This window comes from Rhinopithecus roxellana, chromosome 4 (assembly GCF_007565055.1).
Source record: "Rhinopithecus roxellana isolate Shanxi Qingling chromosome 4, ASM756505v1, whole genome shotgun sequence".
Taxonomy (NCBI): Eukaryota; Metazoa; Chordata; class Mammalia; order Primates; family Cercopithecidae; genus Rhinopithecus; species Rhinopithecus roxellana.
The window spans coordinates 106,623,079-106,641,905 of record NC_044552.1 but is presented as its reverse complement, the minus strand read 5'-3'; the positions used below and the strand labels follow the sequence as shown (position 1 = coordinate 106,641,905).

The 18,827-nt window shown below is 43.6% G+C and overlaps 2 protein-coding genes across 2 annotated transcripts in view; one reads left to right on the top strand and one right to left on the bottom strand.

Moving 5' to 3' along the window:
- Positions 1-9,427: 9,427 nt before the first annotated feature.
- On the bottom strand, positions 9,428-10,680 carry LOC104676262. Its single transcript, XM_010381038.2, has one exon. The coding sequence runs from the start codon at positions 10,616-10,618 to the stop codon at positions 10,070-10,072; it is 549 nt and encodes a 182-aa protein (XP_010379340.1). The 5' UTR covers positions 10,619-10,680; the 3' UTR covers positions 9,428-10,069.
- The window catches only part of LATS1 (large tumor suppressor kinase 1), a 59,686-nt gene continuing 50,911 nt past the window's right edge, over positions 10,053-18,827 (top strand). The window contains exon 1 of the mRNA XM_010381039.2: positions 10,053-10,457. The gene's annotated coding sequence lies outside the window, so the exon portion shown is untranslated. The remainder of the gene's footprint in view (positions 10,458-18,827) is intronic.

The window sequence follows — 18,827 nt, the reverse complement described above, 5'->3', positions numbered from 1 at the left end:
TGATACTATCTTTCCAAAGTTTGTTAGATTTTAAATGTATTATTGAGCTGAGACCTTAATGACAAATCACTGCTATAAGACAATTGAAGTGTTCATTTACTTTGTAATTCCAATAATCATAGTTATGGAATTATGGTAAGGTTTTGCTTTTCTGTCCTATAAATATATATATTTTTTGAGACGGGGTTTCGCTCTTGTTGCCGAGGCTGGAGTGAAATGGCACGATTTCAGGTCACTGCAACCTCCGTCTCTTAGGTTCAAGCAGTTCTCCTGCCTCAGCCTTCCAAGTAGCTGGGATTACAGGCATGCGCCACCACACCCTGATGATTTTTTTTTTTTTTTTCTTTTTTTTGAGATGAAGTTTTGCTCTTTCGCCCAGGCTGGAGTGCAGAGGCACTACTCTCGGCTCACTGCAATGTCCACCTTCTGGTTTCAAGTGATTCTCCTGCCTCAGCCTCCTGAGTAGCTAGAATTACTTACAGGTGCTCGCCACCACGCCCAGCTAATTTTTGTATTTTTAGTAGAGATGGAGTTTCACTGTGTTGGCCAGGCTGGTCTTGAACTCCTGACCTCGTGATCCACCTGCCTCAGCCTCCCAAAATGCTGGGATTACAGGCGTGAGCCACCGCTTCTGGCTGATTTTTGTATTAATAGTAGAGACAGGGTTTCACCATGTTGGCCAGGGCTGGTCTCGAACTCCTGACCATGGGTAATCAGCCCGCCTTGGCCTCCAAAAGTGCTGGGATTACAGGCGTGAGCCACTGCGCCCTACCTATTTGCAATTCTTTTAATGCCACTTTACTTCAGGGGTTTTGGATTTTTGATCTGTCTATAGTATTATTGCTGGGACTAATTTTTTAAAGAATTTTTGTTACTACTAAATAATTACAGAAAAAGCAAAGTCAAAAGAAAATTCTAAGTACTTAGAATTTCAAGCACACAGTATTCTTTTCATATCCGTTTCTATCCATCAATGTATATAATTTTTTAATAAAATGAAATATATATACTATCTTTGTGGATGCACGTTCCCTAGCAGTAAACACATTTTTTTCTATTATCATTTTGAACTGCTACATAATATTCTAAGGTATAGGTGTGTGTACCATAATTTATTTCAATTGGTTGCCTATTATTGATTATTTCATGTTTCCAGCTTCTCACTATTATGATTAGTGCTATAATGCCTATTTGATTTAATTTGCATTTCTTTTAAAACTTGGCTTTTATTCTTGGTGGTTTTTTGTTTTTTATTTTTTTTTATTTTTAGACGGAGTCTCGCTCTGTAACCAGACTGGAGTGCAGTGATCTCAACTCACTGCAACCTCCACCTCCCAGGTTCAAGCGATTCTCCTGCCTCAGCCTCCTGAGTAGCTGGGATTACAGGCATGCGCCACAACACCCGGCTAATTTTTTGTATTTTTAGTAGAGAGGGGGTTTCACTATGTTAGCCAGCCTGGTCTCGAACTCCTTACGTCAGGTGATCCACCCACCTCAGCCTCCCAAAGTGCTGGGATTACAGGCATGAGCCACCGTGCCAGCCAAATCATTTGATTTATTTCTTAATACTTTCTGTCCCCTGGCATCATGCTGTCCTGTCCTAGGTTTATATAAATGTTAACCTGTAATTCCTTTTATTTTGTGGTTTTGTATTTTGCATGTAATGATTGCATTTGGAATGTAATTATTTAATGTGTCTGAAGTTTTTTTCTTTTTAGTATGGATAATTCCAAACATATGAAAAGGATGGTTTTATTAACCTGTGTACTCGTTGCCCAGCTTCATCAATTAACAACACACAGCCAGTCTTACCTCTGCTGCTGTTCATTCCCCACCCCTGCTCTGGATCACTGTAAAGCAAATTCCAGATGTCATTTCAATCATAATTCTTCACTGTACATCTCTGAAGGATGAGACACACACACACACTTTTTTTGGTGGGGGGTTGGTAGGGGAGACAGGGTCTCGCTCTGTGACCCAGGCTGAAGTGCAATGGCATGATCACAGCTTACTGCAGCCTCAGCCTCCCAAGCTCAAGCAATCCTCTCACCTCAGCATCCTAAGTAGCTGGGACTACAAGTGTGTGCCACCACATCCAGCTAATTTTTTTAACTTTTTTGTAGAGATAGGGTCTCACTATATTGCCCAGGCTGGTCTTGAACTCCTAGCCTCAAGCAATCCTCCTGCCTTGGTTTTCCAAAGTGCTTGGATTACAGACCTGAACCACTGTGCCTGGCCTCTTGTCAATCTTAGTATCACAAAAGTAGACAAGTAGATATTATGTGCTTCCTGATGTAATATAAAAGGAGCAAATAACACCACCTATGAAATATTCTTGCCCAGAAGAAACTACTTGTCTTTTATTTTGTGGCATTTCAGGAGTAAGTAAAAACCATACACTTATTCAGCTCAGGGTAGGTTTTTTCCCAGCACTGAAAAGTAAACCAGGTAATTTGGATAATTGCTGTTACCCTAAATATCATTTCAAGGACTGTTTTCAGCCTAGCTGTCCTTCCCCATCTCCTAGCAACAAAAGTGAACCTGATTTACCTGTCTTTACAGACACTACAGGAGACGAAAGAACATGTTAAATGACAACATATTGTCCTGTAGTTGCACTATTAAGACCACATCATGTTGTCCTGTCCACCATGCCCAACTAATTTTGTATTTTTAGTAGAGATGGGGTTTCTCCATGTTGGTCAGGCTGGTCTCGAACTCTGGACCTCAGATGATCCGCCTGCCTTGGCCTCCCAAAGTGCTGGGATTACAGGCGCGAGCCACTGAGTATTTGTAACCGTAAGAGAAAGTATATTTTAACAGCATTACATTTCATGCCAATTGACAAGTTCTGCCAATTTTAATATGAAACTAAGCTTTATGTCATACAATACCATAATTTATGAATTTGTTCATTGTCACTGCCTTTATTTATGTAACCATCAAATAGAGTGTCTTTCAAGGGTTGCAGGATCTTAGAGGTAGAAAGTACCTTGGTGATCATCTCCAGCCTAAATTTCATCATCCCTTCTACGGTATTCCCAACAAAGTATCATCAGACCTATACTTAAAAACATATAGTGGCCAGGCACGGTGGCTCACACCTGTAATGCTAGCACTTTGGGAGGCAGAGGTGGGTGGAGCACCTGAGGTCAGGAGTTCGAGATCAGCCTGGCCAACATGGCGAAACCCCATCTCTACTAAAAATGGGAAAAAAAATTAACCCGGTGTGGTGGCAGGCATCTATAATCCCAGCTACTCGGGAGGCTGAGGCAGGAGAATTGCTTGAACCCGGCAGGCAGAAGTTGCAGTGACCCAAGATCGTGCACTTCACTCTGGCCTGGGCAAAAGAGCAAAACTCCATCTCAAAAAATACACATATAGATGGTGATAAAGTTTCCCATTTTCCAATGCAGCTTCACATTTGAACAACTCTAATTGATACAGCTTTATGGCAGAGTTGTAGCATGTGAGTGGGATCCAGAACACTCAATCCTATAAAAGGGTACAGTCCTGTTGTACATTAACACACTGATGATGTAAACCTATGAGATGAGCCAATTACCAATTATGTTATATTCGAATCTGCTTTGTGTTGGGATACTTTAATGTAGGGTTTCACTAAATAAATGAATTTTCATATACTGAACTGAAATTTGCTTCCATCTGTCTTATCTCAGGAGCCACACACACAAAATTCCTCTCATCACATATTCAAATATTCAAAATTGATTATTATAGTCTCTCCAGTGAAGGTTTCCTTCTCACTCTTTCTTGCCATTTTTGGCTAAATCATTCTTATCCTTTAAGACTCCTTCTAGTTGTCATTTTCTCCAGACAGCTTTTACTGGCCTCTAGCAATCCGGACTAAATTGCACTCTGTTTCAAAGGCCCACTGTGCAGAACTTAAATTGTGCGCAAAGCAGTGTGTTAAGAAGCCTGTCTCCCCCTGCTGGTCCCTTAGTGTAACAATGTTTAACAGTATCTGAACCATAGTAAGCAATGAGTCACTGTTAATTGACCTAGTTTTCACAACCTTGTTTTCCCTTTAAAAATTACTCCTCTTTGTCAAAGGCCTTTTTTTTTTTTTTTGAGACTTAAGTCTTGCTCTGTCGCCCAGGCAGGAGCGCAATGGAATGATCTCAGCTCACTGCAACCTCCACCTCCCAGGTTCAAGCAATTCTCCTGTCTCAGCCTCCCGAGTAGCAGGGATTACAGGTGTGCGCCCAGCTAATTTTTTGTATTTTTAGTAGAGATGGGGTAGAGACGGGGTTTCACCATGTTGGCCAGGCTGGTCTTGAACTCCTGACCTCAAGTGAACCACCCTCCTCAGCCTCCCAAAGTGCTGGGATTATAGGCATGAGCCACTGTGCTCGGCCAGAGGCCCTCTTTTAAGTGTGACTTCTAAGATAAACACTTTTTCATATATTGTCTGCCTTGCTGATTATGACAGAAAGCTTGCCATCCTGTTAATAGGAATGATATTCCTTTGTAATGCTGTCTCAGCTTCTGAAGTGTTCACATGTGATACTCCTAAGCCACACTTCCTATATTTGGGAGTTAATACAAATGGTTTTTAATCCTTAATATGGGCCTATTTTTCTTGTTCTAAGAAAAATTTCATTTCAGTATAGGAAAGGAATAACAATTTTCTTTGAATCTTTTGTAGAAGCTATTATTTTCTACATAATTAGCCCAGCATGCTCTCTCCACTTTCATCCCATTGATTAGGAAAGATGTTTGAGACAGGATTTCACTCTGTCACCCAGGCTGGAGTGCAGTGGTGTGATCCCTGGCTCACTGCAGCCTCGACCTGGGCCCAAGCAATCCTCCCACCTCAGTCTCCCAATCTGAGACTGCAAGCATGTACCATCAAGCCTGACTAATTTTTGCAATTTTTATTGAGATGAGGTTTCACTATATTGCCCAGGCTGGTCTTGAACTCCTGGGCTAAAGCAATCTGCTTGCCTTGGCCTCCCAAAGTGCTAGGATTACAGACAAGAGCCACCATGCCCAGCCAGAAAGATGTTAAATGAAATGAAAGTCTTAGGCCCACTGCTGGAGTCTTCTCAATTATCAATGAAACATGAATCTTTGCTATTTGGCTACAGTTACTGAAATATTTATAAAACAGTCTCATTATTGACATTTCATTCCATTTATCTTATTTACAAGGTTATTGTGAGAAAATGTGCTATAGTTATACTATCAAAAATTTGGCATAATTGAAAAATTCTTGGTCCTTTGTGAATAGTACTTCTATTTAATTGTATTATGGAAACATCCTTTTAATAATCCACTCTAGACTCTTGTCCAAGAAGCATACTAAATTCAACAGTATATAGTTTATATCGAGCCTTTAGTTAAGCTTATGGTATCAATAGTATCTAGCTCAGACTAACAGAAGGTCTGGCCAGGTGTGGTGCCTCACGCCTGTAATCCCAGCACTTTGGGAGGCCGAGGGGGGTGGATCACCTGAGGTCAGGTGTTGAAGACCAACATGGTGAAACCCCTGTCTCTACTAAAAACAAAAATTAGCCTGGCGTGGTGACAGGCGCCTGTAGTCCCAGCTACTCGGGAGGCTGAGGCAGGAGAATCCCTTGAACCCAGGAGGCAGAGGTTGCAGTGAGCTGAGATTGTGCCACTGCACTCCAGCCTGGCAACAGAGCAAGACTCCATCTCAAAAAAAAAAAAAAGAAAGAAAAAATTGGGCCGGGCACAGTGGCTCACACCTGTAATCCCAGCACTTTGGGAGGCCGAGGCAGGCGGATCACCAGAGGTCGGTAGTTCCAGGCCAGCCTGACCAACACCAACACGGTGAAACCCCATCTCTACTTAAAAAAAAAAAAAAAAGAATATTAGCCAGGCATATTGGCGCATGCCTGTAATCCCAGCTACTCTGGAGGCTGAGGCAGGAGAATCGCTTGAACCCGGGAGGCGGAGGTTGCGATGAGCGGAGATCGTTCTATTGTACTCCAGTCTGGGAAACCAGCGAAACTGTTTCAAAAAAAAATAAAGGTCTGAACAGTAGTCGTGCTCTTGTTTTACAGATATGAAGCTTGGGGAGACCCAATATATGATATGCAACTATTTTATTTGAACCCTTATTGGTATCATTCTGACCCACCATTAATGTTAAACGGCAATGTAAAACAATTAACAGCGAGGTCCTGGGCCACAGTCATCTTAGCATTGAGCCAGTTCCCAACATTTCCCTACATTCAATGTGTACAAAAAGGGCAGAAAACTCCAGGGGGTGCAGGAGAAGTAGAATGACTGGAAGCTGGCTGATCAGATAATGTTAATTTAAAATAAGGTTCAGCCGGGCAAGGTGGCTCATGCCTGTAATCCCAGCACTTTGGGAGGCTGAGCCAGGAGGATTGCTTGAGCTTGGGAGGTGGAGGTTGCAGTGAGTGAACCATTGCATTCTAGCCTGGGTGGCAGCATGACTCAAAACTAAATTAAATTTAAATTTAATTAAAATATTTTTTAAAATGTAGCTGCAAAAAAATCAGAAGAGTTTTTACCCTCTATAGAGTAGAATAAACTTTTAAAAATCTTAGCCAGAGAGGTCTTAGAATCCATGATACACCAGTAGCAAGGCATACATCTAGCACCCAGATTTGGTTTCTTATACCATATTCCAATAAAAGGAACCAAGGCGCCTTGGAGGAATGATGATCCCTGAACCCGGGCAAGAAATATACAAGATAACTTGGAGAACTGGGTGTGGTGGCTCATGCTTGTAATCCCGCACTTTGGGAGGCCAAAGCGGGCGGATCACTTGAGCTCAGGAGTTCGAGGCCAGCCTGGGAGACATAGGGAGAGGTGGTCTCTAAAAAAAATACAAAAATTAGGCATGCCAGGCATGGTGGCTCACGCCTGTAATCCCAGCACTTTGGGAGGCTGAGGCGGGCAGATCATCTGAGGTCGGGAGTTCAAGACCAGCCTGACCAACATGGAGAAACCCCTTCTCTACTAAAACTACAAAATTAGCTGGGCATGGTGGTGCATGCCTGTAATCCCAGCTACTCGGTAACACTGAGGCAGGAGAATTGCTTGAACCCAGCAGGCGGAGGTTGCGGTGAGCCGAGATGGCACTGCTGCATTCCAGCCTGGGCAACAAGAACAAAACTTGGTCTCAAAGAAAAAAAAAAAATTAGTCAGTCGTGGTGGCCTGCGCCTGTAATCCCAAGCTACTCGGATGCTGAGGCAGGAGGATCACCTGAGTCGTGGGGGTTGAAGCTGCAGTGAGCCATAATTATATCACTGCACTTCAACTTGGGTGACAGAGTGAGACCCCATCTAAAAAAAAAAAAAGAGATTTTGGAGCACCTTGTGCTGCCTGAAAATATGAAAGTTCTTTTTTTTTTTTTTAAAGGTAAGGTCTTGCTTTGTCACCCAGGCTGAAGTGCAGTGGCTAGATCTCGGCTCACTGCAGCATTGGCCTCCTGGGCTCAGGCGATCCTTCTGCCTCAGCCTCCTAAGTAGCTGGGACTACAGTTGTGTACCACCACACCTGGCTGATTTATAGAGATGAGGTCTTGCTATGTTACCCAGGCTGGTCTCGAACTCTTGGGCTCAAGTGATTCTCCTGTCTCAGCCTCCAGAAGTGCTGCGATTAAAGGGGTGAGCCACCAAACTGGGCAGAAAGTTCTTTAAAACACACACACACATATGACAAGCCAACTGAAAGAGCTCCAGTGGCCAAAACTGAAACAACTTGAGCAACAAAATAAATACCCAAAGCATAAAATAAATATCCATGAGGCCATACTGACATAAAGGGTTTTTCTTTTATTTGTTTATCTATTTTTATGTAAGATGGACCCTTGCTTTGTCACCCAGACTGGAGTGCAGTGGTACAATCTCAGCTCACTGCAACCTCCACCTCCCGAGTTCAAGCGATTCTCCTGCCTCAGCCTCCCAAGTAGCTAGACTACAGGCATGCGCCCACCACGGCCGATTTTTTGTATTTTTAGTAGAGACAAGGTTTCACCATGTTGGCCAGGCTAGTCTCGAGCTCCTGACTTAAGTGATCCGCCCACCTCCGTCTCCCAAAGTGCTAGGATTATAGGTGTGAACTACCACGCCCGGCCAATAAATGTTTGAATAAATAAATGAAGGAGAAGGGATAAATCTGCAGAATTTCAAATAATGTATTTGAATTCTCCACTTTTATTTATTTGAGACAGAGTCAAGATGATGGAGCACAACTCCCTATTCCTTAAGAGTGGGTGGCACATAGTCTGATGTCTTACCCTAAGATTGCATGAATTTCTGGTAGGGTTTATGTTCTCAGGGCCACACTGGTCTCCAGACTTCTTCCATGTACACTGCCCCCTCCTTCCTTTCTAAGGTCACCCAAGCATGAAATCGGACTCTACATCTATTGCTAAAAACAAGCCCCATTTCCATGAAGCACTGAAGAGTTGAGTAGGCTGAAACTGGACCAAGATCTTCCATCACAATAATATAAAAACCTGCAAATGCGATGGCAGGTATCGCCATTCCCACACACACATCCAGCACCCACAGTAAGTATTTCCCCAACCATCAGCACTCTCGGCACCTACAGTCCCCGCTGCTTTTCATTTGGTCGGTTTGTTCTCTTCCTGATCATTGCACCTCTCCTTTCCCTGCTCTTTCATCTCTCGCCCTACTTCACAGGAGTAAGCCTCCTAGTCCTACACAGAGCAATTTACTCAGCTCCCTGAATTATCTAGGAATTTCCCCAAAGACGAGAGTTTGTGGAGATACTTTCCTTTAGGTTTAGAGAGCATTGAGTACCATTGGTTGATGACAGAGGTGACAGGATTATGGGAGCAGTCTATTCTTCCAGATGCAGAATCCTTTTGGATAGGGCAAGTAGACCTGTGGACATATTAGATTCCTATAATTCATATAATTTTAGGGCTGAAAACGTTTTCATGGGTCACCCTTCCGTTGAAGAAAGTAAGCTCTTTAGTGACCCACCTTGGGTCACATTGTCTACCTTCTACAAACTCTGTGCTTGTAGAAAATAGGCTTTCAACCAAATATTCTTGGAACATAATCTTTTTTTTTTTTTTTTTTTTGAGACGGAGTCTCGCTGTGTTGCCCAGGTTGGAGTGCAGTGGCGCGATTTCGGCTCACTGCAAGCTCCACCTCCCGGGTTCACGCCATTCTCCTGCCTCAGCCTCCCAAGTAGTTGGGACTTCAGGCGCATGCCACCTTGCCCGGCCATTTTTTTTGGATTTTTTTAGTACAGACGGGGTTTCACCGTGTTAGCCAGGATGGTCTCGATCTCCTGACCTCGTGATCCGCCCGCCTTGGCCTCCCAAAGTGCTGGGATTACAGGCGTGAGCCACCGCGCCCGGCTGGAACATAATATTTTACCAGGTTTTCACATTTGGATTTCTGGATACAGTAAGTAGCCAGTTACTACTTTAACGTCAGAAAAAGATGTCTTTAATTTTTTAATAGTCTGTAGTAGAAAAATTACGAAAGAAGGTACTTAAAAACACCAGCTGTATATTTCCTAGAGGAAAAACTGGCAAAGGCGCTCTTCACAAAGGGTAGACGGTACCTTATACATCAAACCCAACGATCCCGTCCCACACTTTACATTCAGCTTAACCGTAAGTAAAACCTCTTGTCACACCGTCACCGTTACTCCAATTACGGCAATAACGACCTCCTTCTACGGATGCGGTTGACAGATAAGATCTCTAAACTGCTAATCAATCGGTCCTGGCTCAAGAATTTCTTATCTGCCTGATTCAGAAAATACAGATGCTGGAAGCTCACAGGCTTGTTCAGGGAAAGAACGCTAAGCAAGAATAAAATTTTATTTCAAAGCGCCAAAAATCTCGAATTCTGAAGTCCACAGCAAGGTTTCCCAGAGCGACTCACAGTTGTTCCCTTGTGAGAACGTAGCTCCGTGATATGCGCATCCCTACTCGGTCCAGAGAAATAGATCAATGGGAAAAAGGATTGAATCAACGGGAGAGAGCCTTAACCCACGGCCGCGGGCGAGTCGTCTGGGCATGGGCAGGCGGGAGCGACGTGGGGCGACGCTCACGAACGATCAGAGCGGCGGGCGACGCAAAGAGGCCCGAAGGCCGCTGGCTGTGCACTCCCTCGCAGCAGCCGGGCGGGCAGAAGCCCCCAGTCCTCTGCCCCCGCGCAAGCGACGCCGGGAAATGCCCACATCCGGGAAACCTGCAGCGGAGTGCGGCGGCGGCGACACTGAGTGGAAGGCAAAATGGCGGCGGCGGCGGTGTCGTGGTGTTAAGGGGAGAGCCAGGTCCTCGCGACCCCCGCGACGGGTCGCGCTGGCCCGCGGCAGCCGGCCCGCTCCTCTCCCCGCTCTGCCCCACCAGGGATACTTGGGGTTGCTGGGACGGGCTCCGGCCGCCTCGGCGTCCGCCCTCAGGCCCGTGGCCGCTGTCCAGGAGCTCTGCTCTCCCCTCCAGGTAGGTCCGGGGCCGGCGTAGCGGGTGCTCTCCTCCCTTGCTCGAGTTGGCGGGGCGGTGGCCGCCGGGGCCCACGCCCATCCCCTCTGGCGAGGGTCCAGAGGTTGCTGTGGACTGGCGGGCAGAGCTGGCCCGCTCGGGCCTGACTTGGCTGGTTGCATTGACCCGAGCTGAGCCCTGCCCTGGGGAAGCGAGGGTTGGCCGCGCCCGGTGCTGCAGGAAGAGCCCCGGGCTTTTCGGCCTCGGAGGTGCAGGTTTGGCTGGGTAGAGCCTGTCTTGCTGGCGGCCTTGCGCCGAGGATCTCCCACCCCACCCCCAACACGCGAGTCGGCGGTGTCCAGGAGGGAAGGAATGGGAAAGGTGGTTCTGAAGGAAAATTGCAGTAAAAGGGCTACAGTTCTTTGAATCCCAGAGGGCCGTGATCCTGGGTATACCTTGGAGAAATCCTTGGAGTCTCTTATGTCTAGTTCAGTGTGATTTTAGGTTACTGTTCTTAGCTGGAAGTGGTGGGAAAGATGGAGAGGTCTTTATGGAGTAGCAGTGTGTATATAAATACAGCAAATGAAAGAACGACAATTAAGGGAACAGTGACTCTCAGATGACTTGATTTATCACTGTTCTGACTGTCAATTTCTAAGGGAACAAAATTTAATGTTTGCCAACTTATATGTTAATACGACTTTTAAAACATGTATCGCCCTCCAGAAGTTATTCATAAATCTAGTGAACAATAAGTATAATCTCATGCACAGAAGTATATTGTATAACTCCAGTTTTGGAAATGGATTTGAATGTTAGCGATCATGAAACTTGTCAGACCTTTATGAATTATTTATTGAAGGTTAAAATTTTTTATCAAATTTCCTCCATGAGGAAGAAAAGCTAGGACATTATAATTGGAATGAATGTTCTCTGCTACGAAAACAAAGCTTATCTCTGTAAAGTAGGGTAGTTGATTCCCTAAGGCAGTGGAGGAATTTGATTGAACAGTAAAAGAAGTAGCACTGTGTTAGTCCAGTTGGCTGCTACTGCAAGAAACTAGATCATGGTCCATGCTTGGAATGGCACATTCTGTGCCTAAATATTGATTAAAAATGCCTTGCTGCTCACCAAAAAATACTTCTACTACATTTTTAATGTATAATATCTGGCTTTCATTGTATAGGTCGTTTTTATTTTTGTTTTGTTTTTATTGCAAGTCCTTGTTCTGTATAAATAGTCTTGGAACGGTTCTAACCCTGGTTGTTTAGTTATTTATATGTTGTATTTATATTAATGGGAGATTGTTATACATCACAAAAGTTATTTAGTCATTGAATAACATTTTCGCCAAGTAGAAACAGCAATCATTTTTCAGCATGAAGATACAGTGTTGCTTTCACTTTTGATCCGACAATTATTAGAAAGTGAACTGAAGAAAATATCAGTATGCAGTTTCCTTTAAAGATGGGAACTCGCCATCTTGCCTGTGCCGGATTCCAACTCCTGGGCTCCAGCAATCCTCCCACCACAGCCTCTCAAGTAGCTGGGACTACAGGTGCACTACTGCACCCAGCCAGGGTACTTTTCTGATAAACTTAATTCAACCCAAGTTAACACTTTGAAATCTTATGTAATGGTACCATTTTTTTCCCCCTAAGTTGGACAAACTAATCAGTGATACTTGTTTGTTGATGTTTGTATTTTTGATGAGGGTCTGAACTTTTTTTAAAAAGGCGATTTGTCATACCAAGGCAGTTTGATTCCAGAGCTCTTACTTTAACCATGAGGTTAAAAGTCGTTGAAAGTTATGGAGTAGGTAGGTGACATGATCAGAATTGTTTATTAAGATGAATCTGGCCCCATTGTAGTGTGGGTTAAAAAGGTAAGCAGTTTTGCTTTGAAGAATTATTTTAAAAATTCTCTTTGCCTAGTAATAATTTGAATTTTCACATGTCATAGCAGCAAAGATTATTAAGATTTAGTAATGCCAGTATTAACCATACCTTGTTGTGGGGATTATAAAATTAGTATAACTTTCTAGAAGGCAGTCTGACAATAAGTATTAGAATTTTAAATATGTATTCTCTTTGATCCAGCAATTCCACTTCTGAGAATTTATTTTAAGGAAAATGCTCAGCAATGTGTGCACAAGAATTTTTATTGCAGCAATTTTTTTTTGTTCACAATTTTTGTTATGTGCAAGGAATATGCTATATATATTATATATATGTTCATTTTATTAAACTATGAAGCATAATAAAATGAATATCCATGAACTTACCACCTGTCCTCAGAACTAGAACATTACCAGTATAATTGAAGTTATCAGTTTGCAGTATTATTTTACATTAGCAAAAAAATGAGGAACAACCTAAATGTCCATCAGTCAGGGATTTATAAATAATAGTACATCTGGCCAGACGTGGTGGCTCACGCCTGTAACCAGCTCTTTGGGAGGCCAAGGTGGGTGGATTACCTGAGGTCTAGGAGTTCGAGACCAGCCTGGCCAACATGGTGAAACCCCATGTCTACTAAAAATACAAAAATTATCTGGGTGTGGTGGCGCACGCCTGTAGTCCCAGCTACTTATAAGGCTGAGGCAGGAGAATCACTTGAACCCGGGAGACAGAGGTTGCAGTGAGCCAAGATAGCACCACTGCACTCTAGCCTGCAACAGAGCGAGGCTCCGTCTCAAAAATAAATAAATAAATAAATAAAATAAAAATAGTACATATACATGATGAAGTTCAATATCAAGGTATTTAAAGGAATGAGGTTGAACTATCATATTTTCTCAGTTCTGAAATACCACTAACTCTAAGATAAGCCGTCTATTTAGTAGCAATTTTTTAGCGGGAAGAAAGTAAACATAAAGCTTTTATTAATAATCAGTAGCATACATTTATTCGTTCAATTGTTTACTATTTTCGTCACAATAAAGTTTGAGTCTCAGCCTTATTCACATTCAGAATCTAGGATTCTTCTGAATTACTTTGGGTAGTTAATGCAACATCATGATAACAGGCTGCTTTTCGTAATGCTAGTTAATTATCTTAACCTATGTTGTCTTTATGATTGTGTGTATAATTTTAAGGTATATTGAAGAATACTGGGATTTTGCTTTCCTTTTTGCTTAGTTTTTTTTTTCTTCTTCTTCTTAATTGAATTACTTATTGCTGGAAATTAAACAGCTTCCTCTGAAGATAACTGCAAAAGTTTTGACAGATTTTGAGTCTGTCTTACCTTTGAAAATTCTGTGATCTTGCTTGAATTTAATAATTATGCCTTTAATTGCATTGTCTATTGAATGACAGTTTGAGTGCACAATACTATATCACAATGGAATCTTTTCAAAACATTTTGTGGGCCAGGCATGGTGTAATCCCAGTATTTTGGGAAGCTGAGGCAGGAGGAACACTTGAATTCAGGAGTTTGAGACCAGCCTGGGCAACCTAGCAAGCTCTCCATCTCCATTTACAAAAGTAGTAATAGCCAGGCGGGTAGCTCATGTTTGTAATCCCAGCACTTTGGGAGACTGAGATGGATGGATCACATGAGGTCAGGAGCTCAAGACCAACCTGGCCAACATGGCGCACCCCTGTCTCTACTAAAAATACAAAAATTAGCTGTGTGTGGTGGTGGGTACCTGTAGTCCCAGCTACTCCGGAGGCTGAGGCATGAGAATCACTTGAACTTGGGAAGTAGAGGTTGCAGTGAGCCAGAATATGGCACTACACTCCAGCCTGGGCAACAGAGTGAGACTCATGCCTATAATCCCAGCACTTTGGGAGGTTGAGGCAAGTGGATCACCTGAGATCAGGAGTTCAAGACTACCCTGGCCAACATGGTGAAACCCTGTCTCTACTAAAAATACAAAAATTAGCCACACATGATGGCACATGCCTGTAATTCCAGCTACTTGGGAGGCTAAGGCAGGAGAATCACTTGAACCCGGGAGGCAGAGGTTGCAGTGAACTGAGATTGTGCCATTGCACTCCAACCTGGGCAACAAGAGAGAAACTGCTTCTCAAAAAAAACAAACAAAAACAAAACAGAAAAAAAGAAAAAACATTTTGAGCATCATATATGGTGCTGCCAATGAAAATATTACAATTGGCCGGGTATGGTGGCTCATGCCTGTAACTGCAGTACTTTGGGAGGCCAAGGCGGTTGAATCACCTGAGGTCAGGTGTTTGAGACCAGCCTGGGCAACATGGTGAAACCCCATCTCTACTAAAAGTACTAAAAATTAGCTGGGTGTGGTGGTGGACGCCTGTAATCCCAGTTACTTGGGAAGCTGAGGCAGGAGAATTGCTTGAACCTGGGAGGTGGAGGTTGCAGTGAGCCAAGATGGTGCCATTGCACTCCAGCCTGGGCAACAGAGCGAGACTCTGTCTCAAGAAAACAAAAAAAGAAAATAATACAATTAAGGTAACAAAGAGATTTCTACTTTTATTTTGTGGTTAAGTTAGGCATGTGCAATGACTGCTACTCTAGAACTTCTCTGCTTTGGAGGGGAGATTGGACCTTGATTTATTTGGAAGGAACTCTCAGCCATTGTTTTAATTATCATCCCTGGCCACCTGTGAAGTGTGTGTTGGGTGAGTATTCTCTCTTTGGAAGGTACAAATCTTTCTCAACTAGCTTATTGCTCATAGAAGTTGGGGGCCCAAGGGTTGATCTTAAGATATACTCTATTTATTTATTTATTTATTTTTTTCTGGGACAGAGTTTTGCTCTGACTTCAGCCCAGGCTGGAGTGTAGTGGCAAAATCACGGCTCACTACAGCCTTGACCTCCTGGGCTCTATTGATCCTCCCACCTCAATTGATCCTCCCATCTCAGTCTCTCCAGTAGCTGGGACTGCAGGTGCACACCAACATACTTAGCTGATTTTTTTTTATTTTTTCTAGAGATAGGGTCTCACTTTGTTGCCCAGGCTAGTCTCAAACACCTGGGCTCAAGAGATCCGCCCACTTCAGCCTCCAAAAGTTTTGAGATTACAGGCATGAGCCACTGCACCTGGCCCTAAATTTTAGAAATATTAAAATGTAGAAAAGCATGCTTAGAATCAAACAAACATGACACTGGCTGGGCATGGTGGCTCACGCCTGTAATCCCAGCACTTTGGGATGCCGAGATGGGAGGATCGCTTGAGGCCAGGAGTTTGAGACCAGCCTCGTCAACATAGTGAGACCCTCATCTCTATTAAAAAAGAAAAGAGAGAATAAAAGATAAAATGTGGCTGGGCGCAGTGGCTCACACCTGTAGTCCCAGCACTTTGGGAGGCCAACAAGGGCGGTCTCCTGAGGTCAGGAGTCCGAGACCAGCCTGACCAGCATGGAGAAACTCTGTCTCTACTAAAAATAGAAAATTAACTGGGTATAGTGGCACATGCCTGTAATCCCAGCTACTTGGGAGGCTGAGGCAGGAGAATTGCTTGAACCCGGGGGGTGAAGGTTGCGGTGAGCCAAGATCACACCATTGCACTCCAGCCTGGGTGACAAGAGTGAAACTCCGTCTCTAAATAAATAAATAAATAAATGACACCTATTACTGTGGAAAGATGTTCATGGTGTTACGTTATTCCTTTGCTAACAAATTGGGCCCTGATTAGTGATAGAGGCAAGATTCTTGGATCCTATGGTCCACATGCCCAGTAATCTCTTAATCGGGTCCAGATATGGTGAAGTAATGTGTCCTGTGTGCTGCGTGTGTGCGCACTCTGTCTGTCTGTCACTCACTGTGTCTGTTTCTATCTCCCTTCCTTTTCTCTTCCCCTCACTCACTCACCGCAGTACACAAGGGCCACAGTAAGCGCTCTTCCTAGAAAAAGAGAATCATGGAAGATAAGCAGCAAATGCTGATCTGTAATCTGAAATCTCCTAGTCAGATTCTGTGTAAGCAACCAGCCCTGGAGGTAGGGGAGATTGGACCTTGATTTATTTGGAAGGAACTCTCTCATCCATTGTTTTAATTATCATCCTTGGCCACCTGCGAAGTGTGTGTTATACCTTCCCTTTGGAACGTACAGATCTTTCTCAACTAGCTTATTGCTCATAGAAGTTGGGGGCCCAAAGCTTTTAAATTTTGAACAGACAAAAAGAGTTTTTTAGTATGAACTTGAGGATGATTTAAGAAAAAAAAAATTTCTTTTTGTTTTTTGAGACGGAGTGTCACCCTGTCACCCAGGCTGGAGTGCAGTGGCACAATCTCGGCTCACTGCAACCTCCGCCTCCCAGTTTCAAGTGATTCTTCTGCCTCAGCCTCCTGAGTAGCTGGAACTACAGGCACACATCACCATGCCCAGCTAATTTTTGTATTTTTTAGTAGAGACGAGGTTTCACCATATTGGCCAGGCTGGTCTCGAACTCCTGACCTCGTGATCCACCCGCCTCGGCCTCCCAGAGTGCTGGAATTAGAGATGTGAGGCACCGTGCCCGGTCAAAATATATATATATATATATATATATATATATATTTTTTTTTTTTTTTTTTTTTTTTTTTTTTTTTGAGACGGAGTCTCGCTCAGTCGCCCAGGCTGGAGTGCAGTGGCCAGATCTCAGCTCACTGCAAGCTCCGCCTCCCGGGTTTACGCCATTCTCCTGCCTCAGCCTCCCGTGTAGCTGGGACCACAGGCGCCTGCCACCTTGCCCGGCTAGTTTTTTTTTTGTATTTTTTAGTAGAGACGGGGTTTCACCGTGTTAGCCAGGATGGTCTCGATCTCCTGACCTCGTGATCCACCCGTCTCGGCCTCCCAAAGTGCTGGGATTACAGGCTTGAGCCACCACGCCCGGCCGAATATATTTTTTTAACAAAACAGTTTCTTTAAGTTAGTAAGCCTCTTCTGATCTGTTTGGTTTCCATCAATTCTATGTATCAGTAACCACAACCAAAGTTCGCATATATTGGTAAACTCATCCAAAGATTTAAGAGCGTCTATTCTGCCTCTCATTTGGTTATTTGAGGCTATTAGGTTTGACGGGAAGGCTACATCTTTAATATGGTCTTAACCACAGAAGCACTAGTTAGCTAACGGGTTTCAGTAGGCATCTGTGTTCAGTCTTTTAATCCTGCCTGTAGGGGTCTAGGTGCAAACTCCTTTTCCAGTCCTTCAAGGCTTTAAATTTCTGAACTTTTTCTATTCTCTTCTGTTTTTGCTTTCAAATCTGCTACTTCCTTCTTGAACTTATCATTTACTTATAATACTTGCCAAATATCTAATAGCAGCTAATACTCAGTTCCAAAATCCTCTTTACCAAACTCTTTTATAAGACTACAAGGTCAGTAGCCTCTTTGTATGCTCACTGACCTTATAGTTGTATGAAAAGTTATTATAGGCAACAGCTTTACCAGATATTTTGCCACTATGAAACATGATCCTCCATCTTTCCGGCCTCTGGTATCTGTTTCCTCTCAGCCCTCAGCCTGACCACTAAGGCAGTATCACTAAGGTAGGACTGCATAGGTTTTTATTGTAGCAGCACCTCACTTCCAGGTACCAGTTTGCTGTATTAGGATAATGAAACACTGAATATACAGATGGACAATGGCCAGATCATGTATGAAACTAGAACTCTGACCCATGACCTATGTAGCAGTAGGCCCAAACAGTCAGGACTTGGTCAGTAATTACCAGCTTCCCTAATTTTTGTGCCTACTTCCAATTTGGGACAACTCAGAGAAAGCCAAATATGCTTCCCAAACCAACCACATAAGATACCCCACTTCCAGTGTCGACGAAGAGTCAAACTCTGTAAAATATTTTAAGAGATCTATTCTAAGCCAAATATGAGTGGCCATCGCCCCATGACACAGCCCTCAGGAGCTCCTGAGAACATGTGCCCGAGGTGATCAGACTACATCTTGGTTTTATACATTTTAGGGAGACGTAAGACATCAATCAGTATATGTAAGATGTACATTGGTTAGGTACAGAAAGGAAGACAACTTGAAGCAGATGGCTTCCAGGTCATAGGTAGATTCACAGATTTTCTGATTGGCAGTTGGTTGAAAGAGTTGTTACTGTCTAAAGACCTAGAATCAATAGAAGGGAGTATCTAGGTTAAGATAAGCAGTTGTGGCCAGGCACAGTGGCTCACGCCTGTAATCCCAACACTTTGGGAGGCCAAGGCAGGTGGATCACGTGGTCAGGAGTTCAAGACCAGCCTGACTAACATAGTGAAACCCATCTCTACTAAAGATACAAAAATTAGCTAGGCATGGTAGCGTGCACCTATGATCCCAGCTACTCGGGAGGCTGAGGCAGGAGACTCACTTGAACCTGGGAGGCGGAGATTGTGGTGAGCCAAGATCAAGCCACTGCATTCCAGCCTGGGCAACAGAGTGAGACTCCGTCTGAAAAAAAAAAAAAAAAAAAAAGGATAA

Coding starts and splice junctions, on each gene's coding strand:
- LOC104676262 (XM_010381038.2), bottom strand. CDS start 10,618: ATGCAACCAGCCAAGTCAGGCCCGAGCGGGCCAGCTCTGCCCGCCAGT.